Source organism: Plasmodium knowlesi (genome assembly GCF_000006355.2).
Source record: "Plasmodium knowlesi strain H genome assembly, chromosome: 12".
Taxonomy (NCBI): domain Eukaryota; phylum Apicomplexa; class Aconoidasida; order Haemosporida; family Plasmodiidae; genus Plasmodium; species Plasmodium knowlesi.
Genome location: NC_011913.2, coordinates 1,062,444 through 1,077,806, shown reverse-complemented (window position 1 = coordinate 1,077,806; position 15,363 = coordinate 1,062,444). Strand labels below are relative to the sequence as shown.

The 15,363-nt window shown below is 35.8% G+C and overlaps 4 protein-coding genes across 4 annotated transcripts; 2 read left to right on the top strand and 2 right to left on the bottom strand.

The window, feature by feature from the left end:
- Window positions 1-159: 159 nt before the first annotated feature.
- PKNH_1224300 (vacuolar protein sorting-associated protein 4, putative) lies at window positions 160-1,506 on the bottom strand (the record flags this gene model as incomplete). The annotated part of the gene is made up of 1 exon (XM_002260260.1): window positions 160-1,506. The coding sequence occupies one exon, from the start codon at window positions 1,504-1,506 to the stop codon at window positions 160-162; it is 1,347 nt and encodes a 448-aa protein (XP_002260296.1).
- Window positions 1,507-3,260: 1,754 nt separating this feature from the next.
- On the top strand, window positions 3,261-5,048 carry PKNH_1224200 (conserved Plasmodium protein, unknown function; the record flags this gene model as incomplete). The annotated part of the gene is made up of 2 exons (XM_002260259.1): window positions 3,261-4,711; window positions 4,919-5,048. 2 exons carry the CDS (start codon window positions 3,261-3,263, stop codon window positions 5,046-5,048), a joined length of 1,581 nt encoding a protein of 526 aa, XP_002260295.1.
- Window positions 5,049-7,338: 2,290 nt separating this feature from the next.
- Window positions 7,339-11,838, top strand: PKNH_1224100 (large ribosomal subunit nuclear export factor, putative; the record flags this gene model as incomplete). The annotated part of the gene is made up of 1 exon (XM_002260258.1): window positions 7,339-11,838. One exon carries the CDS (start codon window positions 7,339-7,341, stop codon window positions 11,836-11,838), a length of 4,500 nt encoding a protein of 1,499 aa, XP_002260294.1.
- Window positions 11,839-12,374: 536 nt separating this feature from the next.
- PKNH_1224000 (conserved Plasmodium protein, unknown function) lies at window positions 12,375-13,802 on the bottom strand (the record flags this gene model as incomplete). Its single annotated transcript, XM_002260257.1, has 1 exon — window positions 12,375-13,802. The coding sequence occupies one exon, from the start codon at window positions 13,800-13,802 to the stop codon at window positions 12,375-12,377; it is 1,428 nt and encodes a 475-aa protein (XP_002260293.1).
- Between the last annotated feature and the right edge of the window lie 1,561 nt (window positions 13,803-15,363).

Below are 15,363 nucleotides of genomic sequence, written 5' to 3'. Positions count from 1 at the left end.
CTGCCACGAAAGGATGCACCTGCTAAAAAAAAAAAAAAAAAAAAAAAAAAAAAAAAAGTTCCATTTTTTCAATGCGCCCATTCATGCGTAACGTTTTGTTACTATGTCACAAAAAAAAAGTGCTTAGTTATTAGGTATTTTTTCTTTATTTCACGTTGCTCACGTGCCATTCATTCCATACTGTTGGGTCCACTCCTCATACTTCTTCAAATCGTCGACAGACAGCGAAGGCTTTGCATTGGATATGGCTGTTTTGAAATCTTGCACTGATAGAGGTGGCAACAGTAATTCGTTCTCATTTAAACTCATTACATTTTTTTCAACTTTGGTTGGGTCTGGATCTCCGGGGGAACAGGGAGTATAGAAAATTTGGCCATTTCTCTTTACTTGCTTAAAAAACTTCGAAAGGAGGCATTTCTTGACTGGCATGTAAACGGCATCTCTGCATATAATGTCGATATCAGCGCCTGTGTAATTTTCGGTTACAGTTGCGAAGTATTTAATGTCCTCTTTCCCTATGTTGCTTTGGCTACCGTTGCCGCAGGTGCTTCCGTCGACATTTACGCTTTTACCTTCCGTTGCATCTTGATCCTTGCCATTACTCTCATTTCCGTTTATGTACTTTTCAAATATCTTCATCCTGGCGTACACATTTGGGAGAGGAATATATATTCTCTTTTCAAACCTCCGCCTGAAGCCACTGTCTAGAGACCACGGGGTGTTGGTCGCCCCCATGACGATAATATTATTTTTGTAATTATTTAAGCCGCTCATGTTTATTAAAAACTCTGTCTTTATCCTCCTAGTTGATTCATTCTCTCCGTCTGTTCTGGACCCACACAAAGAATCAATTTCATCAATAAAAATTATAGCAGGTGCATGCTCTTTTGCTGTATCAAATAAGCATTTTATATATTTTTCACTTTCTCCTTGATATTTACTTACCAAGTCTGATGACGAAACGTTGAAAAAATTCATGTTGCATTCATTGGAGCAAGCTAAAGCTAGGAACGTTTTGCCAGTCCCTGGGGGTCCATATAATAGGATACCCTTATATGGCAATGCAGAAGAGTTAAACAGTTTTGGAAATTTCAAAGGGAAAATAATTGCTTCTTTTAGTACCTCCTTTGCTGTTTCTAATCCACATACATCTGACCATTTAACATTTTTATCTTTATTTAGAATAAACTCCTTTATTTGTTTTTTCATATTTTCTTTGCTTTCTTCTGTACTTGCTCCTCCTCCCCCTACTTTTTCCTTTGTTTCCATACTTTCCTTTTTATTAATTAGTTCCTTTAAAATTTCCGCTCTCGTCATGTAGATTTCCATTTTTTTTAATATTAAATCCCTGATGTTTGAATTTTTTTCATACTTACAGAAGAAATTAAAATATTGTAAACTTTGTATGTACAAGTTCAAGGCAGATTTGTAGTTTTTCTTTTCATCCTCTATAACAGCATCTTTCGCTAATTTAACAGCTTGATTAATCGTTTCCTCAGAGTCCATCCTCCTTACGTGTGCTGGAGGGAGGGTTAAATGCTCGTTGCAATGTTTAGGCGATGTGTATATATTTGTTCTGATCGGTCTATCAATAAAAATAGTACTTTACACATGACGAAGGGGAGCTTACTGTGTGATTTTAATTGCTACTTTTTTGGGGGGGTCAAAAACAAGGGGTAAAGAAATGGATCTTAAAATTGGGTGAGCGAGGTTCTCCACTCTGAACAAAGTACACCCAACAGAGCAAAGGAGTCAAAGTAAAGGCGCACGTATATTCACGCAGGTAAACAAGAGTACATGTAACGCCACGTGATGAATTGCATTTGCAATGATACAAGCCGAACAAGAAATGTATATAGCAAATCAGTTCTTAGCGCATTAAGTTAAAATGCAAAGGAAAAAAAAAAAAAAAAAAAAAAAAAAAAAAAACAATGAAGTCGAAGAACCACACAACCTCCATGTCGGCTTGGAACAATTCTTCCAAAGAATTGCCCCCAAACTTATGTGGATATTTTTCTTATCGAAAAGGGGATAAACAAATGTTGGTACAGCCTTGATTGGTACGATGGATGCACTTTAAAAATAACCCTTTCGTGTATCTACCTATGAAAGTTAAAATGGTCGGTAGAACGATTCACTTTAAGATGAGGGAGGAGGGGAAAACCGGTGTATGGTGGGATATGCTTTCCCGAATGTTACACATGCGTACATAGGTATATCTTGTTAATGTCAATTTGCGTTGTGTGTGTATAAAAACGTTGCGTCATTTTGCCTGCACTTCCCGTGATAAAAGTTTATTTTATTATTTTCTGCTCCTGTCCTTTTCGCGGTTTTGCGATTTTGTAACATTGAACTTTTTAGTATTTTTACACTTTTCAGTTATGCATCTTCGACTTTGCATTTTTCTTTTTTACATATTTCTCCCCACCATGTCTGCTCAAGTTTACTCAGATTGAACTTTGAAACGTCTCATTCATCACTTTAAAATTGTGTGTTTGGCCGCTGGGTCATCGCAGTTATTTTGCCCCACCAAATAGGAAAAAAAAAAAAAAAAAAAAAAAAAAAAAGCGGCAAACAAAGAATACTAAAACTGAAGCTGCACATGAACATGAAACATTTTCCTGAAGGAAAAAAATATACATAAATGAAACATTCGCTACGCGCCGCAATGCTCGTTACACAAAAGATAAATAACAAGTCGGGGAGGGAAAAAAAGCAAAGCGTCGCATAACGTCAAAAGCAAACAGAAAAAAAACTTTCTATAAAAAGGAACATTTTTAAAAAACGCCTTTGGAGCGATAAAAAAAAAAAAAATAATAAAATAAATAAGAATAATAAAATCATGAAACGCAAAGCATAAACAAATAAACAGAACAAAAGTATACAATAAACGCAGAATAAATGATGAATAAATAACCCTGCTTTATGCGGGTATTTACTATTATATATATATATTTTTTTTCTCCAGCGTTAGTATCATCCACAGGGGGATGTTCTTGAAAGTACGATAAACACCATGAGAAGAAGCAGCTTAACGTGACCATCGTCACTCCAAAGTGAACGAAGCTAACACGTGGAAAGCCATCATGTAGTATTACAAGAGAAGTACACATAGATTGCCACCTTTCCAGAGTCCCCCATTTTGTGTTTTACGCTCATATTTGTGCGGTGAGTACACTTGGTATATGCCCATTTTGTAGGGCATTTCAACAACTGCGTTTTTTTTTTTTTTTTTTTTTTACCCACAAAAGAGTGAAAAAATGAATGATCAGGAAGAAGAAAAAAAAAAGGGGGCAGAAAAATCAGGAAAAAAGAACACTGACCTTCGTTTTGACGGAGATGAAATGGACATTCCTGTTGAGAAGACTGGACGGGAGAAGCAAGACGAGCAAGCGAGGGATGATTTCCACTTAAGTAGAGATAAGAGCGGACCTGTGAATACAAATAGAAACACCCAAATAAATCAACGCCTGTCGAAAAAGAATGACACAACCGAGGAGAAGGAGCAGTTGCTAATGTTTAAGGACTACATGCAAGGGGAGGCAAGAAAGAACAGCGAAGAGCAGAAAGAGCAGCCCAAGAAAGGGAAAAGTATCCCGATAAAGGAACGTCAATCCAGTAAAGAGTCAAATGGATCGACAAAGGAACAGAACAATGGTACATATCAGGAGGAGTTCGAAATTCCCATACATAGGAAAAAAAGGAACCCTCGCAGTGACTTTTTTAGTGATGGCTTTTTTAAAAATAAAGATTATGAAGAGGAGGAGCAGGAGGAGGAAAACAGAAGATTACACATGTTGGACATTTTCAATTATCATGATTTCCCTGCAAATTTATTTGGGAGAAAAAAAACGAAAACAAAAAATAGGGAAAAAAAATTTGTTATCGAGTTTGTAGATACATATAATGATGATTTTGTAAAAAAAAATATTAACAACAATCTTATATTTGAGTCAATAGGTGTATGTAAAGGAATTTCCTTTTTACACATAAACAAAAATATCAATGTAAACTGCCTAGGATTCAAGGACAACAATGCGTTTTATTTTTACAAAATGATACCATTCGATAAAATTTTCTCCAAGGATACCATGAGCAAAATATTGAGTAGTAAAAGTGCGTCTGTCGGAAATGAGGATACAAGACAGAAGAGTAATAGGAAAGGACACCAGGAAAAGAACGATTTGGAGAGAGCACACAAAAATGAGGAAAGTAATCCCCTATGGGAAAATTATAACATGATAAAAAATTATCTTTTTAATAAAAAAAAAGAGAAAAGAACCCTGTACAACGATTTATATTTATCCCCCTATGAAAAAAATTTAAAATCAAGTATATGTATAGGGACTCATATATACTCCAAAGAAAGGGCCGTGAAAAAATGTTTTGGGTTGTTGATAGAGCAAAACGTATACTCCGCTGATCAACCCCAGGATGAAAATTCATCAGTCAATAAAAATTTGGAAAATTTGTACTTCGATTTTCCATTTTATAGAAACCAAATAATCTTCAAACCTGTTTACTATGCGTATAAAAATATCCCCATTGTGGACCACTCTTTTCAGAGTTATTTTAAAAATATCCAATGGGAAAAAATGAACAAGTTGAAGGATGCTCAATTTTATTACGACGTAAAAAACAGCTTCTTCAATTTTTCAAGGGACGTTTATTTGACGACCAAGGGGGCCATTAGGCACTTCGATTCGCCCAAGTAAGGAAAAAAAAAACAAAAAAAAAAAAAAAAAAAAAAGGAAAGAGACGCAAAGAAAAATCGTTCCTCCTTTATGGTTCATACATGCATAAAATCGTTTTACGTTACATCGGACTGGTTATCTACCTGTTTAGACGTGTGACAGGATTGTTAAAATACATATGTACGTTTTTAAAATTGCATCCACCACCACTTACACTTCCGCAGGGACTTCATCCTCCAAACCGCCAACCGAATGAAGGACATCAACTTTCAAATGAAGAAGATTTGCGAAAGGTCGTTTTACATAGTGCACGATTCCGTAATGAGACTTACTAGAGTCTCCAAAAGTTCCTAAAACAAAAGGATTCGTGGGTGGCCACCTATGAGTGCATGTGCATAGTGTTTTGTTGTATATGCCAACACGCAATTCTGTTTTTCTTTTCTTTTTTTTTTTTTTTTTTTTTTTTTGTGTGAATTCCCTTTCTGTCGTTATCCACGCAGTGGGGAAAAGGGGGAAAACGATGTCGTGTGCAAATTTGACATTTTGCTTTTTCCCATTTGTCAATTTTTTAAAAGAAAATTTAATTAACTCTTTCTCTTATTTTTTTTCAATTCTTTTACAATATTGCGTTTAAGGAAAAAAGAAAAACGGATTATCCTCCTCCTTCTGTGCGATAAGGCGGGTATATACTAGGTACAAAAATATAAGTAATTACACTGGACGATGGGAAGTAAACTTTTAAATGGGCCAGAAGAAGTAAAATGGATCCATTACATTATCCCTTATTTGCAGCATGTTCACTATATACGGCATAAAAACAAAAGAGAAAAAAAAAAAAATTTCACAAAATGATCATCGCCTGCATAATAAGACTGTGTATATATTTTTCCTTTATAAACGTAGTTTTCCCCACTTGGCCAAATATTTTAATGAACACGTTGAAGGGCTAAAAAAAATCCAAATAATTTTCCAACGTTTTGTACGTAAATTTTCAGAAAATTGGAAAAAGGGATGCGTCCAATGAGCTATCATTATGCCCACATAACGTGAGGATATTACTCCATGGTGATAAATAGATCAAAAAAAAAAAATACCAAACTGGATAACATATAACTTCCTTTATTATTTTAAATAGGCATGTAAAAAAAATAAATCAAACGACGACGGGGAATCTTCCTTATAGTGTTCCACGAATTTCTGCTACATAGTTTCCGCATTTTTCTGCCTTTTTCTTCTTTTTTTTTTTTTTCACATCATATAATTACCATTTTGCGCCCTTTCACTGCAGAAAAAAAAAACAAAAAAACTGAAAAGAAAAACGGGAAATAGACCCGAAAATCGATTTCTTCTTCCATCATGCAAACAGATAATACAGAGAAGTTACGTATAAAAAAATGGAAGAAAAAGGTTTCGGTGGTTTATCTGCATCAGCGCATACTTTGGGAATTTTTTTTTTTTCCTGGCGAATATAATTATAGGTCCTTCCTATTTACAAATTAGTGAATAGTTTTTATCAAGATAGTGCATATAAAACATTCTATATATAATTTGTCCGTGACAATTTAGGTACATATGGCATCATGTGCTGTATGCTTACATATTTTTCCAGGCCTCACTTCATTCGCCAGAAGGTTCAGGCAACTCTGCGCAGGGTGCGATAAATAATATTTGTAGGCGCTTTATCAAAAAAACGCATACAAGTAATATATATATAATAATATATAATGCAATATATATAGCGCGTTTATATTTTTAATTTCTATAATTTTATGCTGTTTTCTTGTGTTTTCCTTTTTTCATCGCCAAAACCCACAGCGTAGTTGCGTAGTTACTCGGGAGCGCTCCTGCGTTGTTATCTTTTCTTTTTTTTTTTTTTTTTAAATAATTTTTTTTTTAATAATTCTTTTTTAAATCCATTTCTTTTTAAATCCTTTCTTTTTAAATCATTTCATTTTAAATAATTTCTTTTCCTTTTTTTTTTTCTGTTGAGCACAACATACAACTGAAAAAGGCAGATTCGTTTAAAAGCTATGGAAAGGAAGTTTTGCGCGCAAGGAGAACTTCTTTCCCGCGGAATGTGGCTTTTTCGACGGTGAAAGAATATAAGCTTCCGTAAGCGCAAATATATATATTCATATACATGCGTATGGCTACGTATAGGCTGAATGTTTGCCTACCCTCGTAGCATTGCATAAAGGCTGTTGCTTTACGAAGTGTGACAGAAGAAATCGCGACGAAGTAGTCACGGCGAAACAGTTGTTGCTATGAAGCGGGCGCGCTACAGAGCGGCCCAAGAAGCATAGCATACGCGCATGAAAATAGCACGCCAAGGCCAGTACATAGAGTTTTGAGTAGGCATTATGTAATGACCCTTTTAGTGGACGAATATGTTTGCGTCACTTCACCATCTTCTCCTTCGTCCATGCACCAATCAGAACGACAAATAACTGGTAAGCATTTGCGAATTCAAATGAACAGGAGCGAATTCCCCCCATTTTGTGGAAACTTCATAAATTAAGAGACAGTCAAGAGAAAAAAAAAAAAAAAAAGAAAAGAAAAAAAAGAAAAAAAAAGAGAGATAACATACAAAGATATAGGGAACACAACGGAAAAACATATCACGTAAACGTAAGCACAACACAATATGTATAAAAAAGTCCACGATATGGACAAAAAAAAAGGGAAAAAAAAACAGCACAAGGATGTAGGAAGTTACGACTTGAAGAAAACGGGGAAATTTTTCAAATACAAGAAGAACGATTTAAAGAAAAGGAGCTTCGGCGTCAACAAGAATTGGACAAATAAAATTAACAATACGTACAGAAGGGAGGAAAAGAAAGGGAGCAGAAAACCATTTAATAGTAACAACCATGGGACAGGAAATTATGGCAATGGAAGGTGGAGTTCCTCCACGCCTCCTATGAATAATAGGAAACCAGTATGTGATTTTGAGAACCTGGTTAACGATGTTGTGGAAAATAAAATGACCTTAAAAAAAACTGATGATCATTTTATTCTCAACTTGAAGAAGATGTACAGCATAAACCATGTGTGGTTTTCCGTAAAAAAAAACCTGGAACATATTGTATTGAAATATATTTTGAAAAAGAAGAAAAAAAATTTCCAATACGATGATGTAAATTTCTATTTGAAGAAGATGCGAAAGAGGCAGGGAAAAAAGGGGAAGGAGACAGAAAATGAAAATGAGGAACAAGTTCTTGTTGATGAAAACGATGAGCAGAAGTTGCACCAAACGGCAAGGACACAAAATAAATTACTTTTCCTAAACCCGGAGGATATAGTTTTCCATCTTGACGAAGAGGGCAAAGAAATTTTACTAAACAGCAAAATTTGGAAAAGTAAAATAAAGCAGTTATTAAAAAGGAAAATATCCTCATGTGAGGAAAGGAAAAATCCTGCTAGTCCTGAGGAGGATGATTTTACAGAGAAATCACAGACAATCGATTATTTAGATGTGCCAATTTACTTACGTCGTTTGTATGAACTTGAAAACGAGTATAACAACAGGGATGGCAACAACTACAATGTTGGCGCGAATAATGGCTATACAGGGGGAAATGCTAGCCATAACCACCACCAAGGGAAAAAAATAAAATTGAAACTGCTTCTAAAGAGGAAAGTGAACATGAGCAGCGTGTACAATTTGCTTTATGATATTGGCCTTAATTTAATGTGCGAATACTACAAGGTTTACGTGGAAAAGTATTCAGAAGATGAAGAAAAGATTCATTTAGAAATTATACATAACAAGAGCAATGTCTTCACGGATCGAATTAACAACATGGTTGTGTTATTTAAGAAAAACCCACTAGTGTACATCCTTTATGTAAAAATTTTGTTAGATTATTATAAAATGAGGGAAGATATATTCATAAGGAAATCCATTTTGGAGTGCTTAAAACATGTGTTTATGTTCGTTTTGCCAAATGAGAATTTAGAAACATTAGAAGGGAATAACAGAGAAGTTGTGAACTACATTTTAAATGTTCTATTTAATCGGTTTAACTTTAAAGATTACAATTTCTCATCCTTTTATTTCTTCCTAAATGCATTACTGTACATATACGCCCTTGAGAATTTCACGAAGAAGCTATTCCTACAGTACATATTCATTTTGAAGAATTCCATGTACAGCTCCATACCGAGTCTCTTCTATGTGTCAGTAAACAATTTAAAAGAATTTTGTTTAAAAAGAAGAGAAAATAAATTTGCAAATCTTAACATCCTTCTCGAGGGGTACTTATCTATTAATAAGGGAAACCCCCTACTTCTAAATATCCTAAAAAATATAATAACCATGGAAAATATGCAACACTATATCGTTTTTTACCTGTTCGAACAAGTATTATCCAACTTAAGATTCTGCGTTGAGCAAATCGTAGAGTCTTTAAAAAATGGAGACAAGGAAAATATTTTAAATAAAAAGTTGAAGAAGGAAATTTTGAGCATGAAAAGATCATTATTCATTCTGTACAAAATTAAGAGCCACTCTTTTAATGACATCACAGAAAATATCATCTATTTTGCTACGTACATTTTTGAGATGTTTTCGAAGAATGTTTTCGAACTTTACGAGAAGAGAAATATCCTCCTCAATGAATGGAGCATAGATAAAATGAGCTACATTAAATATACTTCTGTGGAAGAGGAAAGTTTGGAAAATGGAAAAGATCCAAAGGATGCCTTAAGGTGCGCTGAAGGTCCTAAATTGGAAGATAAGCAACCAATGTATGATATTTGTCAGGTGCCTCCCCCCAATTTATCTCAAACGAGCGAAATCGAAAAGGATGCAAAGAATGAAGAATTCTCCACCAAGGGGGGGGGAGAGTCCAATTACAGCAATGGAAGCACAACGAAGCTTGTGGGCGCGCCTAGCAACAGTCAATCCGTGCGCAGCGATAATTCTTCGGCCATGGGGGCCAGTACTAAAGAGACCAACGTGATTAGCGGGGAGGAATTCCGGGAAGGAAGTGAAGAGACCCTTGGAGGGGGTGAAAAGGATGGAAATGAGATGCAGAAGGAAGCGCAAAATGATGTCCCCAATGGTACCCAAATGGGAGCCGAGTCTGGATCCGCAAATAGGAAATCCAGCGGAAGCAAAAACCCTGACCGTCATAAAAGAACGACCGACGAATGCACCTTCCACAAATACTGTCTGTACGGATATCTGAGCAAAACTATTCTGAAAGTGCTCTCTAGTATCTTAGTGAACAACATCTACTTCATCATTTACAACAGATGCATTTTGTTGAAAAATCAGAACAACTCCGAACGACGAGGAGCAGGAAAAATAGAAGAAGGAGGAGGAACGGTCGAGAAGGCACCAGAGGAAAAGTACCTGCACAGCTTAAACATTTTATCCTTGTTAAAAATAATAAGAAGTGTCAAGTCTTACAAAATAAAAATTAATTTCCTCATCATCATGTTCCTGCTTCTGTACTCATCCAACCAAATAGACGATAATATATATTGCTATTTTTACAGTATTTTAAAAAATATAAATTATTATGAAAGTGATCATACGTATAATTTCTATGGGCTACTAACAGCACTAATACTTACAGATAAAAATTTAATCAGAAATGTTAGCTTTATAAAACGAATTTTTCAATATAGTATTCATGCGAAGGAATCATGGACCCATTTATTTTCCCTGATGATGATACGTTATTTAGTTTTAAAGAAAAACATGCTCATGAAATTCTTGTTTAATGATGAAAATAGTTTATTTGCACAAAATCTGGATAATGTCAAAAATGCCTTTATGATAAAATTTAAAAAATATCACAAAGGGGAAAAAATTCCAATCGTCAATGATGAGATGTTTCTTTATAATAAGTCCGTAAATAATCCTCTAGATGCCAATTCTATACTAACCCATTTTTATGAGTTTTACAATTTTTCCTCCTTGCTCAATGACAATTTCAAGAATGCCCTCTTCGAATTTAGGAACATCAGAATTTTTAATTATAATTTTATTCAGATGAATAATTTTGGTGCTCACAAAAATAGCTTCGCCAATAATGGATTCCTGCGTAATAGACGACCCCTTTTGGGCGAACCTGGAGGACAGATAAAGGGGCCAATCGTTAACGGCACTATGGCGAATGGCAGTACGGAGAATGCAGACAAATTAAACTCGAATGAGGGCGACTCCTCTGAGAACCTCCCCTCCAACGGGAAAAACACAGAAGAGAAGGCTCCTCTTCAAAACTGCGCAGATAAAAACGGTAATCACAACGATCATGGTGATGATGGTGATGACGATATAGTATTGAACGTCAGGACCAATCACCCGTGGAGGAGGAACACACAAATGATTGATTCCACGAAATGCTTATCCCCCAGCATGCCTCCTCCGATTCCCCCACCACCAAGCACAAACGGAACGACAATTAACAACAAAAATGGTAATTGGTCCCAATTCAGCGCTATACCTCCCCCGCCAGAACCACCACCCCCAAGTTCACATGATTCGTCTTTTGGCTATCCAAATACATACCGGTATGAAACGAAGGACGTCATCAACATACTAGATAAAATATCACTAGAATACAAGAGCGCCCAAGAACAAGTAAATATGCTCAATATTTTTAACAATTTTATGCATGACTGTTGCATTAACGAGAAAAGAGAAAATAATGAGCAGGTTAAAAAGCAGGGAAGGTTTAAATTAATAAACAATCCATACCAGAAATATTTTTACGACATTCTGAACATATATAATAACAATAGTTTTAAAAAATTTAAGGACAAGTATGAAATTAAAACAAAGAAGCGCGCCGACGGTGTAAGTGATGCTCGCGGAACTTCAGAAGATGACGATGATGCCACGGAATCAGTTCTGGACGAGGAACAGGAGGAAGACGAATTCCTGGATGACTTCATAAACAAAAATTTCGACATAGGCAAAGACCTGGACGATGATGTATTTTCTTCTATCCAGAGAACACCAAAAAAGAAAAGGAAAAAAAGTGAACAAGCTAATTCTTCGAAGGAGAAAAATTCAAAGAATATTTCGAAGAAGAAAAACGGGAAACAGGAAGATGCTCTTACGGATGATGTAATGGAATTTTCAGATTTCGCCAAGCTGAAAAGGAAGAAGAAAAAGAGGGACGAATAAGTTCATTTCCACATGTCATTCGTGCACCTCTCATTTGTTCAACACGTTCTTTACGTGCACACCTACTTATATTCATACATGCGTATGTAACACATTTACCTACTTTATACACACAGAAGCACCCCCTCTCTGTGTGCCTTTTTTCCCGAAATGGTAGATTAAACCAGGAATGCTCTTTATCCGCCTCCAGCGGGTGGACCATTTCTTTTGTAAGTTTGTTATCACTTCGTTTTAGCGTTGCGTTGCAGCTGTACGTTGTGACCTTACGTTGCGATAATATGCGCAATATTTTTGCCCCTTTTTGTCTTGTCTATTCAACAATTGGAAAACGCGCACCCTCGCCGCGTCACACGCAAGGGAAACATCCCTTCATCTGAACTCTTTGTTTAACCCACTCTTTTTAAAATTTCGCACAAAATAACCACATTTAGTATGTCACAAAAAAAAAAAAAAAAAAAAAAAAAAAGGAAATATATTTTTGATGCACTTTTATGCGAAAAAGAAAAAGGGAATGAGGGAAAGGCTTGATTTAATAATTAACTTTTTAATTTCTTTTCAAAGTAAGACACATAGTCGTAATCGATTTTTTTTATTTTCTCCATGAGGGTGCTCATATTGTCGCTTAATATTTTTTTATACACATCTGAAGAGAAACTTTTTATGGCCGTTTCTGCATCGTTCAGTATTTTTATTCCACTGCACTTTTTCTCTATATGATCATATGTTTTTTCTTCCAACACCTCACGTTTGCTCTGTTGTGAGTCGTTGAAGTTGTCTTCACTTTCCGCAGGTGTGTTGAATTCTTTTCTCTGCGCGTTTTCGGTGCTTGTGTCATGGTCCACTCCACCTTCTTCCTCCTCCACGTGCTCTTCATCATCATCATCGGTATGATCATCCAAGCTTTCCTCCTCATCGTCACTATCATCGTTTTCATCGTCCATGTCATCCTCCTCATCCTCCTCGTCTTCGACAACGTCGTCCTCGTCTTCTTCTTCGTCTGTTTCTTCATCATCATTAAATTCGTCTTCCTCCTCCATCTGCCCTTCCGAGCTGACAACCTCTCCACTCGCATCGTTTGCCAATTCACTCTGTCCCGTCTTACCCATGCATCCATCTTCGTACACCACTCGTTTGCTCTCTGTGGAGTGGGCATATCCGCTCCCACTCCTTTCTTGCCTATTCATATTCTTCTCTTCAATTTGAGGGATACCCGGAAGTTTGGCAGGTAACCCATCATCGCTTCCCTTTTGATTTAGTAACAAATTTGTGAGGTGATTTAATTCATTTTCCTGCATAAAGGATTTAATTCTCCACATTTTTTTTTCATATTCATCCATGGAGTGGCATAATTGTTGTAAAAATTTGTCCTCCCCTTCGTTCTGTCTTTTATGCCCTCCTATTTGTTCTTCAGGGTCTTGTGTATCCTGCCCCCTGGGTTTACTATCCATTTTTTTTTCTGCCTTTGACATTTTCTGCAGATAGTTTATATTTAAATCTACGTCTATTTTATTTTTTAAAAATAAATCCAGGTTATTAAAAAGTTGCACCACTGTATTATTTACATCATTGTAGAAGCATTTTGCCAAGTCAATTTTTTCTTGCATAGAATTTATTTCTTGATTTTTTTCCAAAATTAAATTTTCAGTTTCTTCCTTTTCCTTCTCAATTATTTCTTTGTTTTGGCTGATCATTTCGCTGGCAGTTTTTATATATTTATTTAACTGATTTTTTTTTTCTTCACAAGAAAGCACAAGTTCGCTTAAAATGATGTCAATTTTTTCTTTTTCATTTAAGGCTTTTTCCTCTTTGTTCTTGTGGTGCTTAGTGACTAGACCATGAATTTCATTTTCTTTGTCGAGAATTTTCTCAAAGTCATCCTTCATAAAATTGAGGATATTTATTTTATCTTCCAGTGTGGCTAGGTTTATGGGGGGCTTCGTTTTCTTTTTTTTCTTTTGGTTCATTTTTTCAGCTCTTCACGGTGTGATTATGTACCCGAGGTTGTACTACTGCTCAATGAAACGTGTGCAGCGGATCTGGTTAAATGTCGCATTGAGACACTAACATGCGCTCCTTCCCATTTATGCCGCCTTCGTTACAGACACACACTCAGCAGACACACTCAGCAATAAGGGAAACACTTACGAATATTTTTTTAAGTAACCCACCTTTTTATTTGTTCCTCAAAATTTGCAGTTGTAATTTACTATGCTCTTATTGTCAAATGATGTTTATCTACTTTTATAACTTGTAATTTTTTGGGGGGGCTCCTAAAATGCGTGGTAAGTTGGCCCAAAATATATGACTGATTTGTGAGGTGGGGATATAAATAGACATGCACAGCGGACCGCGCCAGTCAATATTTTTCTACCACTTAGATAAAAATGTTTAGGATATAGGCGCATTATTCACGCGATGTTTATTTTATTTATTTATTTTTTTTTTGTTTTGTTTCATATGGGGATTTCTGCAAAAGGCTTGCTGCCCCTGGTCGCTTGTGCCTAACATGTCATGTGCGTCCTTCGCCCTTAGATTAGGTGCCTGTGGATCTACTTACACTAAAGAAACGGTTTTAGTAGAACCCCCTCCAAATGAAGAACTAAGGCGAGAGTAAATGTTCCCAACCTGATTTTGTGATACATGGCCCCACAGTGCTTGTACACGGGGAAATAAGCGCAGGAAAAAAAAATTCAGGCTTTAAAACCAAGAACTCCCTATTTTGCTAACCACAAAATGAGTATTCTATTTTGCCTTTCTATAGCTATCGCGTTTGACATCTTTCATGAAATGTATCCCACGCGAAAATACACATATAAATCGTAAAAAATAGGACAGAATGATAAAAAAAAAAAAAAACTTTTCCTTCTACATGCCGATGTTCCATACAAAATAGTGCATTTTCTCCATTCCTTTTTGAGGATGACCTCAATTGACTTTTAACAAAAGCGTGCACATTTGTTTCGAAATACTTCTCAATTGGACCATACTATCATAGAGGTCCCGTAAAAATACACACCTATGGGTGCCATGTTAATTACAAAAAAAGGGGGCACATGGTCTGCGCGAAAAAATAAGCACGTTATTTTTTCTTCTAATATTTAAAGAAAAAAAAAAAAAAAAAAAAAAAAAAATTCTGTCATGCCAGTAAAATTACATACTGCAGAGAATTACGAAAAGAAGGAAGAAGATCTACGTTTTGCAATTTTCTATCAATCCCAGCTTGGCGCGAAGAAAAATAAAAAAACATACATGCCTATTCTCCTTGATATTTCCACATTAAGCGCGTGTACCCTTGTTACGGGTATAATATATAAAAACGCAGGAAGCACACACGCATACACCGCCGCAGAATGCACACAATACAAGTTTGCGCACATATTTTTATGCTTAATACATGCATACGATCTTAGGTCATTTTTCTTATTCGACGAAAAACACATATAAACGTGATGTCACAGTTTTGACGAAACACACTTCTCACCTTGCCCAATGAAAATAAAAAAAAATTCTCAAATATCGGAAAGA